Here is a 14466-nt window from a genome sequence, read left to right on the forward strand (position 1 = left end):
TATCGATTTCTAAGACATGCGGGGCTCCCAAAGTCTAAATGAAAAGGACAACTTGTAGTAGAAGTAACACTAAATGTTGATATTATAAGAGAGGTCATTTGTTCTTTAACGGAGGCATATATGACTTTTAAGGGAAAAAAGTGTTGTGTTTATAGAGTACACAATGTACTTTGTTCGGCAAAGTTTGAATTGCGCCGTGATTACAAGACAATAATATAACTTTAATTTGAATGACATGACGTGGTTGCCTTGATTATCAGGACCTAGGAAAAAGATTTATTCTCAGAACAAAAGGCTGAGTTGAAGTGCTCGGCACATGTGACGATAACGAAGTGGGATCACCCTGCCATAAACATGCCCAGCAACCAGGACTGGTACACACACAAACAAAAACAAAAAGGGGCAAACAAAACGTTCGTCTTGCGCAATTACAGACATGACAATACACGCAGAGAGCACGTCGTTGTTCAGCTCGCCTCGGGTACCACCTGCAGATAATAAGCGCCCATCGCTCACTGGAAAAAAACATGATTGCTGTGGCAGGAGTATACAGCCCTGTTTGTCAATCTCCCGCTGCTGCGAAAGAGAGCATGCACTTTCACTAAAACGGTGCAGCACTGCAAGCGTTCGCGTCGAGAAAGCACAGGAGTCACACTGACGAGGTCATCTGCATGCGAGGAGGGTTATCATCCAGTTGACACTTGCGACACGATGTTTGAACACGAAGAAGAACACGAAAAGAACAGGTAACATCCTGAGCGACCATTTGCGTTGGGTAAAATACTAGGCCCATGGCCATCTCAAATAAATGGCAAAAACAATGAAGGTCCTGCAACGTTTTTTCGAAGAAACAAAGATTTGTGACCACTACTGAGCGGACTATAGTTAAAAGTGAGCGTGGCGGTTACGAATTTGTTCTACCCATATGAGAACGTTTGGACTCACCAATATAGGACTGTATATATGTATATATGTTATTTTGGTTTTTTTCTACTATATATTTCTAACAATTAAGTAGAAAGGGGTAGCTGTCGCCGATGGAGGCGGAAATGTTGTAGGCCCGTGTTCTCAGATTTGGGTGCACGTTAAAGAACCCCAGGTGGTCAAAATTTCCGGAGTCCTCCACTAAGGCGTCTCTCATAATCATATGGTGGTTTTGGGACGTTAAACCCCACAAATCAATTATCAATCAATATAGGACTGTATATATGTATATATGTTATTTTGGGTTTTTTTCTACTATATATTTCAAACAAACAAGTAGAAAGGGGTAGCCGTCGCCAAGTAACGGTGACAACTCCTTCGTTTATTTTCTATTTCAGTTTAAAAAAAACAAAAAAAAACAGGTATATAGAGCTCACACTCGTGCTCCTGTGTGTCCTAACTGTTTTCGTTTGTTCTTCTTCGTGTTCAAACAGCGTGTCGCAATAGGCAACAATGTAACAGCCAACTATCCGCTACTCTTGCCCTTTAAACCGCTTTCATTCAGCCTGATCAGCCTGTATTGGCGTAGCCAAAGCGCAGGGGTTTACCCCAGCCGTTCCCCGTCTGCAGAAATTTTTGTACGTTTTAAATTTCTACGCACACAAAATATAAGAATGAACACGCATGAATGCTCATTAAAAAATTTCCCGGCCCTGTTCTTACCATCAAAAACATTCTAGCTAAACCCCTATCCATGTATTTTCGTGCGCTCACCGGTTTCCGTGTTTTCCCTACCCCCTCCCACTGAGGCCCTCAAGGTCACAACGCAGTGCAGCAGGGAGGAGGAAACTTAGGAAAGACAAGGAGACCTCACACCTCCCGGTGCTCACGCCAATGGGTAGCAGCATATGCGTTCCGAACTGGAATGGCCGGCGTCACCACCAGAGAGCGCTTCGGCGATGAAGAAATGATTGGACATGTCCTGTGCGACTGTCCGGATTATGACCCTCAGAGACGATTTCTCAGTAATATTCTCGGCAACTAGAGCAAACGATGTGTCATCGCAAACGGTACAAGGACTACAGTGGAACGAAGACAACGGGACAAGCGCTGACTACCGACTGAATATTGCTTACAGGGAATAAAATCAGGATTTTATACATCCCGAAAATTAACATGCGCACGTCCAACAACTGCTAATCGCAATGAAATTCTTCTACAAGTTTATTTCTCTCTCTCTGAAAGTAGGAGAGGGCGAATGAACACAATTGTCACCTTCCCTGCGGAACGCCTTTAAAATTTCTCTTTCCTTCTGAGATTATGGTTTTCCAGTAACCTTCGTTATTTCAAACGCGTCAACACATGCGTAGTTCTTACAACGGTAAACTATATGGCCGCGATATTCATATTTACGTTATTGCAGTATTGGATGGATTTGTGGTGTTTAACGTCCCAAAACCACCATATGATTATGGGAGACGCCGTAGTGGAGGGCTCCGGAAATTTCGACCCCCTGCGGTTCTTTAACGTGCACCCAAATCTGAGCACACGGGCCTACAACATTTCCGCCCTTATCGGAAATGCAGCCACCGCAGCCGGGATTCGAACCCGCGACCTGCGGGTCAGCAGCCGTGTACCTTAGCCACTAGACCAACGCGGCGGGGCTTTATTGCAGTATTGACGAGCATATATAGTCTTTGAAACGACTGTCCGGTTTCACCTATTTAGGCTTCCCCACAGCCCATGGGAATCTGACACATTACATTATTCGTGCATTCAGTAAACGGCTGTCGCGACTGGTTGCGTACGCGGGGGAGAAGGAAGGGAGCTGTTTTTTTTTTTTTTTTTCATGCGTCCGCATATCGAAGACAGCTTGCAGAGTGCTTTGAAAAGTAAGTTCGCCTGGTGTCTATTTGAAACTATTGTGTGACAACTCATGCAAGTCCGGGGAGACGTGTACTGGTTTCCTGTCTTGATTTTTTGTTCTTATTGTTGCCTGTTTCTGTTTTGCTCTCTCTCTACAAGATTGATTTGCATATACCCGCCATTAGCGGTTATGGAACTTGACTACTGGTCTGCAGGTCGCGCAATACCGGCATCGATTGACGCATTTTCAATGAGGACGAAAATTCTTGAGGCCCATGCGAAGTTCTTCTATTTCACTTCCCATTTCTCGTCACTTTTTTGTAGGAATACGTAGCCAGTGAAGTCAGTTTTAAAAAAAATTAAACAATGGAAAACTAGTGCACCTATAAAAGGTGATACTGCAAATTAAAACCCACCACTTGGAGCTGCGATTCGAACCCTTGCTTCTAGAGTGCGATCGCTGCGCCACAAGCGACGTGACCCTGTGTGGGCTTTAGTTTTCGATGCTCGTTTCGAGCATCGAAAACTGTTATAGTTCACTCTAATTATAGTTCACTCTAATTCACTCGCCGCGAAATTAGAGGGTATGTACTAAAGCTATCTTGCGAAATTATATTGTTGTAAAGGCAACACGATGAAAACCATCGCTCTTGCTTTGCTTTTTCTGTGCAGATATCTAGTGGAAGCCGCAAATCGTATTATAAAAGGGTGACGTATACGTTGACGTCACCCAAATACTCCCCATGTACAGCAATAAATACAACAATACGGCGTCCGAATCGGTCGGCAATTTGGCCAGAAAGATTTCTTTTCGATGTCTCTTATAATGTCAAGCAAAATATACTTGTCGAGGGGCACAGCCAGAGATATCCGCGGTGTCATTCTTGGGCGATATCCGAGTGTGCAGTGACTCACCGACATTGCATTGCTGTGTGCACGACGGTTATTCGACACTGGTTCTTATCAACGCGTCATAACTGAAAAAAAAAGCACGGTGCATTTTGTCGCCGGACGCTACCCAATTGCCATGACATGGTCACCCACCCAATTGCAGTTTTCAGCGAACTATACATGCAGAGGGTCTGTTGTGTCTGTACATGTGGAAAACTGGACTGTAAAGGAATATTTCATTACACAGTGGGCCCTAGAAGTTGCTGGCTGTAAACGCTGCTCACTGCCGGCGACCGCCATTTTGCCTTGGCGTGTATGACGTCATGTGCTTCATGGAGTTGAGCCGTCGTCTTATGCCTACAGCCACTATAAACAGCTCAATTTTCATTGCTGTACGGAAGAAGGCTCTCAATAGATCCAGTGCACGCGCAGCTGATGAAACATTGTCGGTGGCCGGAATACAGACGCTTGCAAAACAAGCGGCTTGTTACGTCACGGCTCGCGAGTCGACCATTGTTGTCAGACTCTCGGGCTGCCCACGTGCTCATGAAAATTTTTGTTATGATTAGGTTTTCGGTGAAAGGTGCTGAAATTCTTGCCGGCTTGTTTTAAACACCATGCATTAGCCTAGTTAACACATATTACAAACGAAAACTGAGTGTCATGGCCCTTTTAAGCACTCTGAACAGCAGTCGACGTCATTCGTGACAAGGTCTAGATTTCAAGTGTAGTTTGTATTCGAGGTGCTCGCCTTGAAACTGGATGTTTTATGCGTCGCCGTTCGGCACTGATAAAATTTCATGTCAAAATGCAAATCGTCTTCGTAGGCGGAGAGTATGGTGGCGGATGGGGGGGGGGGGGGGGGTAGATATTTCTTCGGGTGGCATCATAAAGGCATCCCCCCCCCCCCCCCCCAGGCGCTGGCCCGGGCTCCATTTAAGAGCTTGGCTCAGGCTCTCATCCATCGCACACGGACTCTTTGACATCCTGTCTTGCAGCTATTTACACCCGATACTTTTCCTTTCAGGCTTTTATAATACGGATACAAGTAGGTAGTCTGGCACCATGGTCGCATAGAGAACGAAGTGCACGATGACGAAACTTACTGCTTTTACACCGCTCTTACGCAAAATAGGAACAGGATCTACGTGTATGCATCAAGAAAGTGAATGTTTTTAAAGCAAAATACATCATGATTTTCAATATCTTCTTAATACCTTCGACAAGTCTTTTTCTCGCGAGAGGTGCTGGGATCGATACCCAGCACCTCCACCAAATATGTTACGGTTAAGACGCGACGGCGTATCGACGAGGCTGTGGATGAGATGTACTTAAGACCAGCAGTAATGGCGTGTCCGCTTCACCAGCGAACTAGTGGAGACCACCCTTCGCCCTCTTGTCAGGCACAACGCGCATCGTCCGACAAAATGACAACATGCATGTAGCAATATATATATATATATATATATATATATATATATATATATATATATATATATATATATATATATATATATATATATATATATATATATATATATATATATATATATATCACAGCGTAAAGGGAGGGAAAGGCAGTGTGCGAGATGACAGCTTCTGCGGCGGCCACCCGTGACGCCACAGCAGTTCGCACCGTCGTGCGGTCGCAGATGACGTCATCATTAGGTTATACCGTGAAGGCGTTTCCCGATGCATTTAAGGAAATAAAGCGCTGCGTGTACGGAGGCCTCTTTGCGGCAGCTGTAGGGGAACGCGCCCAATCACTGCCTTCCGCGTTCTTCCGGATATCGAGGCAGTCGCGCTGTACGCTCAGTCTGCGGTGAGGAATGCGAATTGGGCTGCACGAGATTGTCCGCGCCAGTCACGCTACTGACGGCTTGGTAAGCAACTGGGCATGCGTCCATACCTCTCTTAAAGTACTTGCCCCCATCTTATCACGTAATCAGACACATGGACAGCGGCGCTCAGAATTCGCATAACGCAGTGTACGTAATCATCGGCGATTTTTTTAGGGGCGAAGCGCCTTAGGGCGTATAATTGTCTGCCGTAGTAGTCTGTCTTGCCACCCCTAGTACGCGAAGTGTTAACTAGATGGCGCGGAGGCGCGCGCTGCCTTCTTCTTTCTTCTTTTTTTTTCTTTTCTTACCGGCTAGGTCACACTATCTGTGACCACCCCATTCAAAGGGAACAGCCACCTATTATTATAGTTTTGGATATCAAGGGAGCGTACGATAGCGTGGCTCAAAAGAACTTGTGGGGTTTACTGGACACACTAGGTGTGGAAGATGAAGTCACTAATCTTTTGAAAATATCTATAAAGGTAACAAGGTAGTTATAAAGTGGGAAACAACAGGTCTCCAAGCCCGCAGATGTAAAACTAGGGCTTAGGCAGGGGGGTCCTCTGTCACCCTTGTTATTCATGATGTACCTACAAGGATTATAGAGGTCAAATTTGAGGGGAGTGGACTTGGCTTTAACCTCTCTTTCGTCAAACAAGGAAAACTCATTGAACAGGTACTACCGGCATTGATGTACGCAGACGATATAGTGTTAATGGCAGAGAACAAGGACGGTTTGCAGAGATTGATGGACATCTGCGGTAATGAGGGAGATAGGTTAGATTTCAGATTCAGTAAGGAAAAATCAGCAGTCATGATTTTTAATGATAATGAAGGTAGTGAGCTTAGAATACAGGAGGTCACGCTAGAGATAACAGATAAATACAAATATCTGGGCGTATGGATAAGCAATGGCAGCTAGTACCTAAGCGAACACGAAATATACGTGACGACTAAAGGTAACAGGAATGCAGCAGTGATCAAAAACAGGGCACTGTGGAATTACAATAGGTATGATGCTGTGAGAGGAATATGGAAAGGGTCATGGTTTTTGGTCTGACGTTCGGCAATGCAGTCTTGTGCATGAGATCGGAAGTTCAAGCAAAATTAGAAGTTAAGCAACGTGGAATATATATAGGCTTGCCTTAGGAGCTCACGGGAATACACCAAATCAGGGAGTACAAGGTGATATGGGATGGACATCATTTGATGGCAGGGAAGCTAGCAGCAAGATAAAAATTGAGAAGCGATTGAGCGAAAGGGGGGAGGAGCGTTGGGCTAGGAAGGTATTCAGCTACTTGTACATGAAAAATGTCAATACAAAATGGAGGAAATGAACCAGAAAATTGACTGGTAAATACAAAGAAAACAGCAGGGGGCCACACTAAAAAGAATTATCGGTTAAGAAGAAGGTGAAGGAACCTGAGACTGATCTGTAGAGAATTGGCATGATTATGAATTCCGCACTAGAGATCTATGAAACTTTTAAGCAAAAAATTGCCAAGCAAAGGATCTATGATAATACCCGGAGCAGTTCTGTACTGTTTGGAGGCCAGGACGGGAGTATTGCGAACAAAGACATATCGGGCCAACTACGAAGGTGTACACATGGTATGCAGTGCGTGTGGAGAAGAGGAGAAAACTGCCGAACACTTGATAACGTTCTGTAAAGGCTTCATCCTATAGTTCAGGATGATGGCGCTGAGTTTTTCAAAGCACTGGGGTTTAGGGACAGGGAGGGCAAAATAGGCTTTAAGCGGGTAGAATTAACTAGGAGGAGGTTATCTGATTGGTGGATGAAGTCAAGCCACGAGTGAAAATTAAACCCTTCAATGCAAAGTACGAGTCCTCAACCTCACTATTTAAAGGAAAAAAATCTAGTTTTTTGTTCACTAAGTATTACGGCTTGTTGGCGTTAGCCACCGCCCGATCTAAAGGGTACAGCCATATCAATCCGTTGGAGATGTTGCGATAAACAGACATACAGACAAAAAGACAGGTTTGACGCGTCGAGCTCATAAACAAAGTATGTCATTACGGCATTCATTATCAGAGTATGCACAGGTGCTGTGTAGTGGCATTATTTGTCTCAATCCCAGTAATCAAAGAGGAATAATTTGGATTTGCCCGGTGCCGGTCAGCTCAAACGAAACTAAACGACTGATACGAACGGGAGAATTACAGTATCTAGAAGCGGCAAAAAAAAGGGGGGGGGGGGAGGGGGCAGCTCCCGCATTGCAGCAATCTGCGTTTGTTTAATGTATTTTTTAGTTCACGTGATAATATTAAGAAATAGCTCGGAACTTTAGAAAACACCGAACGGTGCTCGAAATTGTTCCGACGCACGAGCATCTGTCATTTGTTCCTTTAGGTTTGAGTGTAATATCCTCCGAAATTGGTTGCACATCTTTTTAATAACTCTGCTTATACGGGAACGAACTTGCAACGTAAACTAAAACTCCGGACAACTGACGCGTCCTCCAGTCTTCCAGAGTGGGGAAGCGTCCTTCAGAGGGGTTCAGTGGACGTGTAGTTTGCTGGTTTCATTGGACATTGAGTAGACCGTTTATGAGTAAAAGTGAGCTCATCAAGGAAACGTGATAGCGCAATGGGCGAAAGACTTTCGCTCAATCCTGACGGCTTCTCGGGAAGGTATACGCCCGCTTGTCAGAACAAGTGCTGGCTTTCCTGAGCTTTCTCGATGAAGCCTCTCTCTGTCATGATATACGTCGTCCAACATCAACAAAAGCTAAAAAAAAGGATAGGCGTTACGAAGGAAAAAAACAAAAAATGGTTCCAAATCTGCATGTTACACCGCAAATGTAGTCGTAAGACGACAGTCTTGCGTCTGGAGAGAGTGAACAAAACGTTTATTTGGTGTTCTGCGCAAGAAAATCGGTGAAGGGTATTCTGGGGGCGCTGCGTTAGAGTGCCTCGAGCGTGTAGCGGAGGTGAACGAGCGCATCGAGGCACGTTTGACACAAGCGCCATCTGGCAGTTGTCTTCGAAAATGAAGGCGTGCAACCCGCGGAGAAAGATGCGTGCCATTCTCGGAGGTGATAAAATGTAGAACGCAAAGCGACTGGCAGGTGCCACCACTGTGACGTCGTAGCAAAGCGTTGGAAACACCTTTTTGAGCATCGCGTTTCACTGTCAGCGCGGCGCGATAAACGCTACATTCTTTAGAGTTATTTGTGTGTGCTTCTTCTAGTATAAAGGCAGACATACAAAACTTCGAAGTGTTGTTATGGCGCCTCAGATTTGCACAAGAATTGCTTTTTATTTGACAATCGCACAACTATGAACGCTAATACTTGAGCAATATAGGTGGGCGCTGCGAATGGGGTTGGCCGTTTAGTGCCGTTTCAGATATTGTTAGGGCGGACAAACAGACAAATGTAGAGACAGACAGACAGACAGACAGACAGACAGACAGACAGACAGACAGACAGACAGACAGACAGACAGACAGACAGACAGACAGACCAAAATTTTTCCGTCGAAGGTCCCCAAGAAAGACTATCGTCATTTAAATAAAAAAGAAACCAGATCTTTTAAAATTCGTCAACGCATGGACACTGGATGCCACCTTTTCTCAAGCCAAAGTCTGCCCTCTGTAACAAACACGAAAAAATCTTCGCTAAGGGAGTAGTTACGCTGGCTTACACCCCCCCTCAGCGCGCGGCATGCAAGCGGAGAGAACAGGGCGGGAGTGCCTGACCTGTCCACCGTCCTCCTCCTTGCCTCTAATGAGCGGCCTATCGTCCAGCGGGAGACGTGCGATAGGCCGAAGCCAACGGTCGGTGCCGGGTTGACGTTTACGAGCAAGGTGCGAGAGGGAGAGAGCACGCGTCGGGGAGGAGGCTCCGGACGTGAATATATAGGCTGAATTTCAACGCACGTGCTTTCGTTCGATGGCTTCGCTAGGCGCCGCACACCGGCTCGACCCTAGGTTCCAAGTGGATAGCCCCGAGTAAGAGAAAAAAAAGAAAAAGTCATGTCCCACATACTGGTCTCCCGGATCGCCGCGACCGTCTCCAACTGCTGGAAGTTGGCGGTGCTCCTCCTCGTGCCATTCCTTTTCTTGCCCCTCGTGCTGTACATCGACACCAAGGTCAGTACCCTGCTGCTGACGGTACACGTCCGTTACGTCACTTCCGCTACCGCGCACCCGTGCCAGGTAAAGACTTGAAGGACCATGACTCCCAGATACGATTTCTTAGAACCTCTTGTAAAATATATAGCGACGCATTAGCCATTACATTGTTCGAATCAGGTGCTTCAGGACACCTCAATTGACAGTTGGGTGTTATCATCACGCAAGTGAACTAAATGCTGTAAAAATGAAAAAAGATCTTTAAAGCATGGTGTCTCTGAGTGCAATGTTTCTACAAAAGGATTCGTCTTCCTCGAGGCTGCAACTGCATGCAGTTTGGAAGCTGGAGCTGCTTTACGCAGATACCGATCTTTTGAATAACCAAAACAAAAAGAAACATGCAACGTCTCCGCTTTAGTTTATGTAGTCTACTCGCTACAACTTCGTAAAGCCTCGCATACTTGCTTCCACCGCTTAGCACCGGTGATTTCGCTTGTTTCCTTAAAGAGTAGGCCAAGATTAAAATTTGCTCTTGAGATCACGCTCCTCAGGCGGGACATCCCTTGCAGCTGCATGGTGTCTTCTTAGTTGTGTGACAGCTTAGTTATGGGCTTGAGGAGATCAATAATTGTGAAAGCGCTCTCATATCTGATAACCTCGACCCGTATTCATTTTTATTTCTTTCGGTAGAAGTGAACCCTTTTACATTTACTCGTTGGCCACCGAATAAACGTTTTTTCTCCTCTCTATCTCGCTAGAAGTTTCTTTCAGGGGAAGTACGAGTCTGTTATAATAGCGTTCGACTAAATGTTAGCGTAGCGTTCCGATCTATAGCAAGCAATACTTCCGGAGGAAAACTCCCACGAATACGGCATGCGAGCTTTAAAATTTAGCTAAATATGCGCAACTTTCAACGTGCAATGTTTAGAGTGCAATAACTGTTATTTTTTGTACCACGCGCTTACGAAGTCCTTATGATCAACACTGCCATAAACACTGACCGGTTTTTTGTTACGTTAGCTAAAGTATCCACAATTTGAATAGCTTGCAATGTCACTGGTGATGATATGAGGCGACATTCGTGCATTCAACTTTGTCATGTGGTCGCGTAATAGTCGCGTTCACTGTGGAGGCCAATTCTTTTCTGTTTTCTTACGCTGTTAGTATTTCCACAGCGAATCGCCGACGAGAATAAATGACTCGATTGTAGAACATTTGTTGATTCTACGCCCACGTGAAAAATTACACTCGAAACACTCGAGCTCGGCTCAAGAAGCAACTTCCGTGAACATGGAAGGAACAATGGCATTCTTTGCAAATGACTTCGTGGTTTACGCGACGAACATTTAAAATGCATGAAAGCAAAAAAAAAATTGGTGACTCATTTTTGTTTGTTTGGATCTACCTTAATTAAAAGAAGCATTTAATTAAGCTATGAAGGTTTGTCTGTTCCGAAGAAGAATTAAACTTAAAACCAAATTGGTGGTTTGTGCCCACATTGGTGCGAACTTTGCAGCATCCCCTAGTTTTGTTTCAGTCATGCATTAGCAGCCTTACTTTGATTACTGTTGCTGCAGGCTGTTAGTTAACATGTGTATTTCTAATTAAAATACCTTCAGCGAAGTTCTCGTTATGCATCCTTTCAGCAGAAAACTGGCAAGAAAGTGAAATCTGCACAAAAAACCTCCCTCTCTTCCTTTCTTTCAGCGCGCTTTTTGCGACATTCTGTTCATGCGAAAATTATTCACTTTCTCTCTGTCTTTCTTTAAACAATTTTAGCTATTGTACTCACAAAGCTGAATGAATGCTCAATGCACAATGAACTGACAATGTCGGCAATAAGCAGTATACGATGCCGGGTTTCACGCGACATATCAAATGCGAGGCATTTCATTGCCTATTGCAAGCACTTTTGGAATCTATCTATCTATCTATCCGCCTACGTCTCCTCATGATTACCCCCTTAACTTGGGATGAACTAAAATTAGCATGGGAGGGTGAAATGGTTTGACGAATATGACGCGCCGTCATTACATTAAGAATGTGAGAATCGCGTCTCGTACGACGTCGAACACTATCCGCCAGACAGTGGCACAATACCGCGGGTGTGTATGTGCCCGATATGCGGGTACGTGCTGCAGGTGACTGACAGTTTATGTCTACCCAGGAACTACCAGAACTAACATTGGCAATATTAACGCGAGATCATTAAGAAAAAAGTTGACATCGGCAGCGTTGGCCGGACAAGTGATGCAAAGGATGAATGTCAGGACCCCAGCTGGAATTGAACCCAAGCATTCTTCTTGGCAACCGAGTGTTCTACCACAGAACCATTCCACGTCTCGGTATTGCTTTCGAAAAATGCTCCATTCAGGTGTAATCAGGTGTGATGATGGTGAAACGTCAATTGTAGTTGCAATGCTGGCTATCTTATTCTATCAGCGTTACATATGTACTTCTATGATAGAACCGTCTCGTCGGATTAACATCAATTGTTGTTAAGTGCCATCCACTGAAGTTTATTTATGTAGAAGTGTCCAGGGCTATCATCCTCGCGATAACAAGCTTTACATATCAGCTTACCTCCTCTTGTATTGATAATACTCTTGTTCCTGTTGGCATCTTTACGCAAGTGCAAACAACTGGTTATATAAGTATATTTGACTGTTAAACATATGCCTGTCAGTATATGTCTGTGGAAATATATTTAGCGTCATTTCGTAACGTGTCGCTCTATAAAACGAATTACAACACGGTCGCCTTCCTTTCGCATGCTTCGCATAACGTCGATTCTCAAGGTTCGTGGGACCTGCCGAATTTTTATTTTATGAAAGCTTTTTTTTCTGCATTTCAATGCTCGACTGCTGAACTGAACGTTGCGGGTTCGATTCCGGTAGGCACAGTCTCATTTCGACTGATTCCAAATGCTAGGGGCTCGTGCATTGCCAGTGCCGGTTAAGAAACACCAGATAATCGGAATTTTCGGAGCCCTCCACTACGGTCTGCCTTATAGTCATATAATGCTTATAGGCACGTAAGATCCTACAGATAGTATTATTGTTATTTTCCTGTGGAATTTACGATGTCCGCAAGCTTCCGAGACAATATGCACAGGTACCGACTCACTCCACACTTTTCGCCGAGACAGTCTCGCTCCTGACTTCGTTTCCTGTACAGAAGCTCTATATTGGAGTTTATGTCATTCGTATATCAAACGTCTCGAGTTGTCCGCAGCGCAAAAATGTTGCATCGTTTGCAGGGCGCAACTTCTTCCGTTCACTGGAGACCCGCATATAATTTTTTGATGCTGTAATGACGTGCTCGTCTAGACGAGCGTTACCTCGAGGCAGTTTAGAGCTGGCGTGAGCGGAATCGATGGTAATTTGAGCGTTATTCATCGTTGCGCGATCCCGCGAAAAAAAAATAAAGAGAAGAACTGCTTTCGAAATGCGCTACACAGCGAGCAACAGATGCCTACTCAAGTGCTGGCTGTAAACTCTCTGTTCCGGTAGCCATGGCAACTGCTTACGACGTACTACGTTCTGCACGTGTCTCTTGACAGTTTGCTTGTTGTTTGCTTGTTCACGTTTTTCTTCGTTGTACTCCTTCCCAGTGATCCTAGGAGAGAGGGATAGAGAGATTTCGTGTTGCTAAGATCCCCACGGTCTTATCGCGCGGTGCGCTGAGGTCAATTAATATACGACACTACACGATGGTTCGGAGACGTAGCGCAGTCGCAGCTTATCAACGCAGTGTTCCTTCTACAACTAGACGCATGTCACTCCCCTTGTTTCGCACTTATTTTTCCTGCGATGAGATATACATAACTTTCTCCGCAGCATGTTTGCGTCTTGCCACCCTCAAATTCTGTTACCGCGCAGTTTTCCACGGCTGTTTTGCCGAGTCAGGCATTTCGTGTGAGAAGTGTTGAGACACTATAGGGTGATTAGCATAAAGTTTCCTAAAATTAACTAGAGGGGACTCTGTCGCTGCTATCCTTCAGTGACCATGGGAATGATGAATAGTACACACATTTGCCTAGTCTTCGTACTTGCGGGCGGTGAATCGTACTTGCGGCTTTGTTTATTGCTGTGTTTCTGTTTTTTCTGAAAGAAAGATTCAACCTTTTGAACTTCGTGACTCGATTTGGAAAAGTAAGTCTAAAATAATAAGGTGGTGAAGCGCAATCGCTGAACATTTGCTGATTTTTGTTTCGTCAGAAAACAGCTCCAAGCCACACGAACACACACGGAGACAAAAGCAGGTCAGAAGTACGAAGATTAGACAAATGTGTGCACTACCCATCATTCCCATGCTCGCTGAGGCGCCATGCGTTGCAGCTCCTATAGGCACTATAGCGCCAGAGTTCCCTTTAGTGTATATTAGGAAACTATATGGTGATTAGTGCATAGCAGACGTATTTCATTGGCCTATAGTTTCGTAACAGATCCTTCTGTTGTAACTTTGTTCATGGCAAGAGATCCAAAAAGAATGAGAAATTATTTACGCGTTTCGTTTTTTTTTCTTAGTGTGCAACGCGAAAAAATAAATTCGCACCATCTTCCCAAAAAGAACCCTGATGGGATGCGAAGTGTCCCGCCGCGGTGCTCTTGTGGCTAAGGTACTCTGCTGCTGACCCGCAGGTCGCGGGATAGAATCCCGGCTGTGGCGCATTTCCAGTGGAGTCTAAAATGTTGGAGGCCCGTGTGCACGTTGGGTGCACGTTACGGAACCCCAAGTGGTCGAACTTTGTGGAGCCTTTCACTACGGCGTCTTTCATAATTATATTGTGGTTTTGGGACGTTAAACCCCGCGTATCAATCAAATTAAGCCGGTGGAATGCAAATC

At 45.0% G+C, this 14466-nt stretch overlaps 1 protein-coding gene across 1 annotated transcript in view; it reads left to right on the forward strand.

Annotated features, from left to right (window-relative positions):
• Nucleotides 1–9422: 9422 nt before the first annotated feature.
• The window catches only part of LOC119163757 (uncharacterized), a 105291-nt gene continuing 100247 nt past the window's right edge, over nt 9423–14466 (forward strand). Inside the window, exon 1 of the mRNA XM_037415827.2 lies at nt 9423–9636. Coding sequence (XP_037271724.2) covers nt 9520–9636 — 117 coding nt within the window. The 5' untranslated portion in view covers nt 9423–9519. The remainder of the gene's footprint in view (nt 9637–14466) is intronic.

This window comes from Rhipicephalus microplus, chromosome 3, assembly GCF_043290135.1.
Source record: "Rhipicephalus microplus isolate Deutch F79 chromosome 3, USDA_Rmic, whole genome shotgun sequence".
Taxonomy (NCBI): Eukaryota; Metazoa; Arthropoda; class Arachnida; order Ixodida; family Ixodidae; genus Rhipicephalus; species Rhipicephalus microplus.